This window comes from Cannabis sativa, chromosome 4 (genome assembly GCF_029168945.1).
Source record: "Cannabis sativa cultivar Pink pepper isolate KNU-18-1 chromosome 4, ASM2916894v1, whole genome shotgun sequence".
Lineage (NCBI taxonomy): Eukaryota > Viridiplantae > Streptophyta > Magnoliopsida > Rosales > Cannabaceae > Cannabis > Cannabis sativa.
Genome location: NC_083604.1, coordinates 67,917,165 through 67,920,052, shown reverse-complemented (window position 1 = coordinate 67,920,052; position 2,888 = coordinate 67,917,165). Strand labels below are relative to the sequence as shown.

The following is a 2,888-nucleotide window of genomic DNA, read 5'->3' as shown; positions in this document are numbered from 1 at the left end:
CTTCAATGTAGTTTTTGTATAAAATAATTTTTTGAAATACATTAAGTTATTATATATATATATAAAAAAAAAAAAAAAAAAAAAAAAAAAGAAGATAAGAGAGTATTTTTGTGATAAAAAAAGAAAAAAAAAGTTAGTTTGGCCAAAAACATATTCCCTGTTTTGGGATAATTGAAAATAACTAAGTTTTAATTTTCTTTTTTAACTTAGAGGCAACTAAAACATTTCTAAAAATTATTGTTATCAAATAAATAAATAAATAATAATTTCTCCTTATTATTTTTTATTTTAAGAATTATGCTACAGTGAATGTTATTATTCATCATAAAAATCGCCATACTAAAAGTCAAGTCTTTCTTTTTTGTCATTTTTCATATTTTTTTTGGTCTAAATTATTATGAGTATATAGAGAGTGCAGATTATATCATACTATCTCAATCACGTTATCAATGGCAGCAGCAGCAGCTACCCTCTTTCCCTTTCTCATCTTGTTCTGTCTTCCAATCACATCTCATTCAATTAACTTTAAAATAACTCGGTTTGTCCCAAACGACCCAAGAGTTGTTTACGAAGGAGACGCAGCATCATCAGTAGGAGCCGTTGAATTTAACGACGTAAATTACCTATGTCGTACCGGCCGAGTCATCTCGGCAGAGCCTCTACGCCTTTGGGACGCCCACACCAAACGCCTCACCAACTTCACTTCTCGTTTTTCATTCACCGTAGACACCCGGGGCCGGCCCATTTACGCGGCCGGCCTTGCCTTCTTCCTCGCCCCAGTCGGGTACCAAATCCCTCCAAATTCCGCTGGTGGCTTTCTTGGCCTTTTCAACACCACCACTAGTGATTCCTCCAACAATCAGATTGTTACGGTTGAATTCGATTCCTTCCCAAATCCGGAATGGGATCCTTCTGTTGGACATGTGGGGATCAACAACAACTCCATAGCTTCTGCTACCTTCACTCCTTGGAACGCTAGCTACCACAGTAGTGACATTGCTGATGCTTTGATTACTTATAATGCCAATACTAAGAATTTGAGTGTCGTTTGGTCTTACAGAACCACTTCTACTAAGGCAGAGAACACAAGCCTTTCTTACCGAATAGACTTGATGAAGATTCTTCCCGAACGAGTCACTGTTGGTTTCTCAGCTGCAACAAGCCATTTCGTAGAACGACATGTTCTTCACTCATGGGAGTTTAGCTCAAGTTTGGTAGTGAAGGAGAGAAGTAGCCGATTCACTCAAAAGGGTAGGTGGATTGTTGGCTTAACAGTTTCAGGAGCTGTTTCTATAGCAGGAGTGGGACTTATTATAGTATTTTTAGTATTGATAAAGCGGAAAAAGCACAGGGGAGAAGCAGAGGCTCAAAACTTGACATCGATTAACTATGATCTCGAAAGAGGAGCAGGAGTACCAAGAAGGTTTTCATACGAAGATTTAGCTTCAGCAACGAACAACTTCTCGAATGAGAGGAAGTTAGGAGAAGGAGGATTTGGAGCCGTTTATAGAGGTTATTTAAGAGATATAGATATGGTGGTGGCCGTTAAGAAAATTTCACGAGGCTCAAAACAGGGGAAGAAAGAGTACTTGACAGAGGTTAAGGTCATTAGCAGTTTGAGACACCGAAATTTGGTGCAACTCATTGGATGGTGTCATGATAAAAGTGAGTTTATACTCGTCTATGAGTTCATGCCAAATGGGAGCCTTGATTCTCACCTCTTTGGTCGAAGAAGTCCTCTAACTTGGGCTGTAAGATACAAGATTTCTCTTGGAATAGCCTCTGCTTTGCTCTATCTTCATGAAGAGTGGGAGCAATGTGTGGTTCACCGAGATATCAAATCAAGCAATGTAATGCTAGATTCTTGCTTTAATGTCAAACTTGGTGATTTCGGGTTAGCTCGGCTTATGGACCACGAGCTCGGTCCTCAAACAACAGGGTTGGTTGGAACATTAGGCTACTTGGCTCCCGAGTATGTTAGTACAGGGAAAGCTAGTAAAGAGTCCGATGTCTATAGCTTTGGAGTGGTGGCCTTGGAAATCGCTACTGGGAAGAGAGCAAGCAGTCCAATTGAAACCGTTACAGAAATGGGATTGGTGGAGTGGGTTTGGGATCTTTATGGGAAAGGTGAGCTTGCTTTGGCAATGGAAGAGAGGCTTCATATAGGTTCTGACCAAGAACAAGTGGAGACTTTGATGATTGTTGGGTTGTGGTGTGCTCACCCAGATCGAAACTTTAGGCCAACTATAAGGCAAGCACTTCAAGTTCTGAAATTGGAGGCTGCTTTGCCCAATCTTCCAGCAAAGATGCCTGTTGCTGTGTACCAAATACCTACACACTCACTTAGTTCTGGTGAACCTTTGATAACTACAAGCCTTGAAGTGGATGGTCGTTAAATTAATTAGGCACTAGTATTATAGCTTTACCTGTTTCAAATTAATTAGGCACTAGTATTGTGCAATAAATCTCAATATTGTTAAGACGAGTTTTGTATTGATCTACCATTATCTTGAACTCGACAACAAAAATCTTTAATAATTCTTAAGTGTTGCGAAAACATTTTTCTATTTTTTTCTGTTAATTACAATTTTTTATTACAACTTTTTAGTCAATCTTTATGTCTAAAATCACATACTTGAATATTTTTTTCAAATTTTTTTTCATAGGTATCTGATATAATTATAGTATTATCCTTGTAAATTTTTTAAAATATTCGAATAGTTTACAATACTGAAAATAAAGTTCTTAATATTCCAGTTTACTATTCAAAAAACTTCAAATATATTTTTGGTATTGAAAATTATTCGAAAATTTTAAAAAAATTTCAAAGATGATGTTGTAAGCATAACGAACACCGCCATGAAGAAAAATTTAAAAAAAAAAAAATC

At 37.1% G+C, this 2,888-nt stretch overlaps 1 protein-coding gene across 1 annotated transcript; it reads left to right on the top strand.

The window, feature by feature from the left end:
* Nucleotides 1-238: 238 nt before the first annotated feature.
* Nucleotides 239-2,567, top strand: LOC115712644 (L-type lectin-domain containing receptor kinase IX.1-like). Its single transcript, XM_030640951.2, has one exon. The coding sequence runs from the start codon at nt 450-452 to the stop codon at nt 2,394-2,396; it is 1,947 nt and encodes a 648-aa protein (XP_030496811.2). The 5' UTR covers nt 239-449; the 3' UTR covers nt 2,397-2,567.
* The last annotated feature ends 321 nt before the right edge of the window (nt 2,568-2,888 follow it).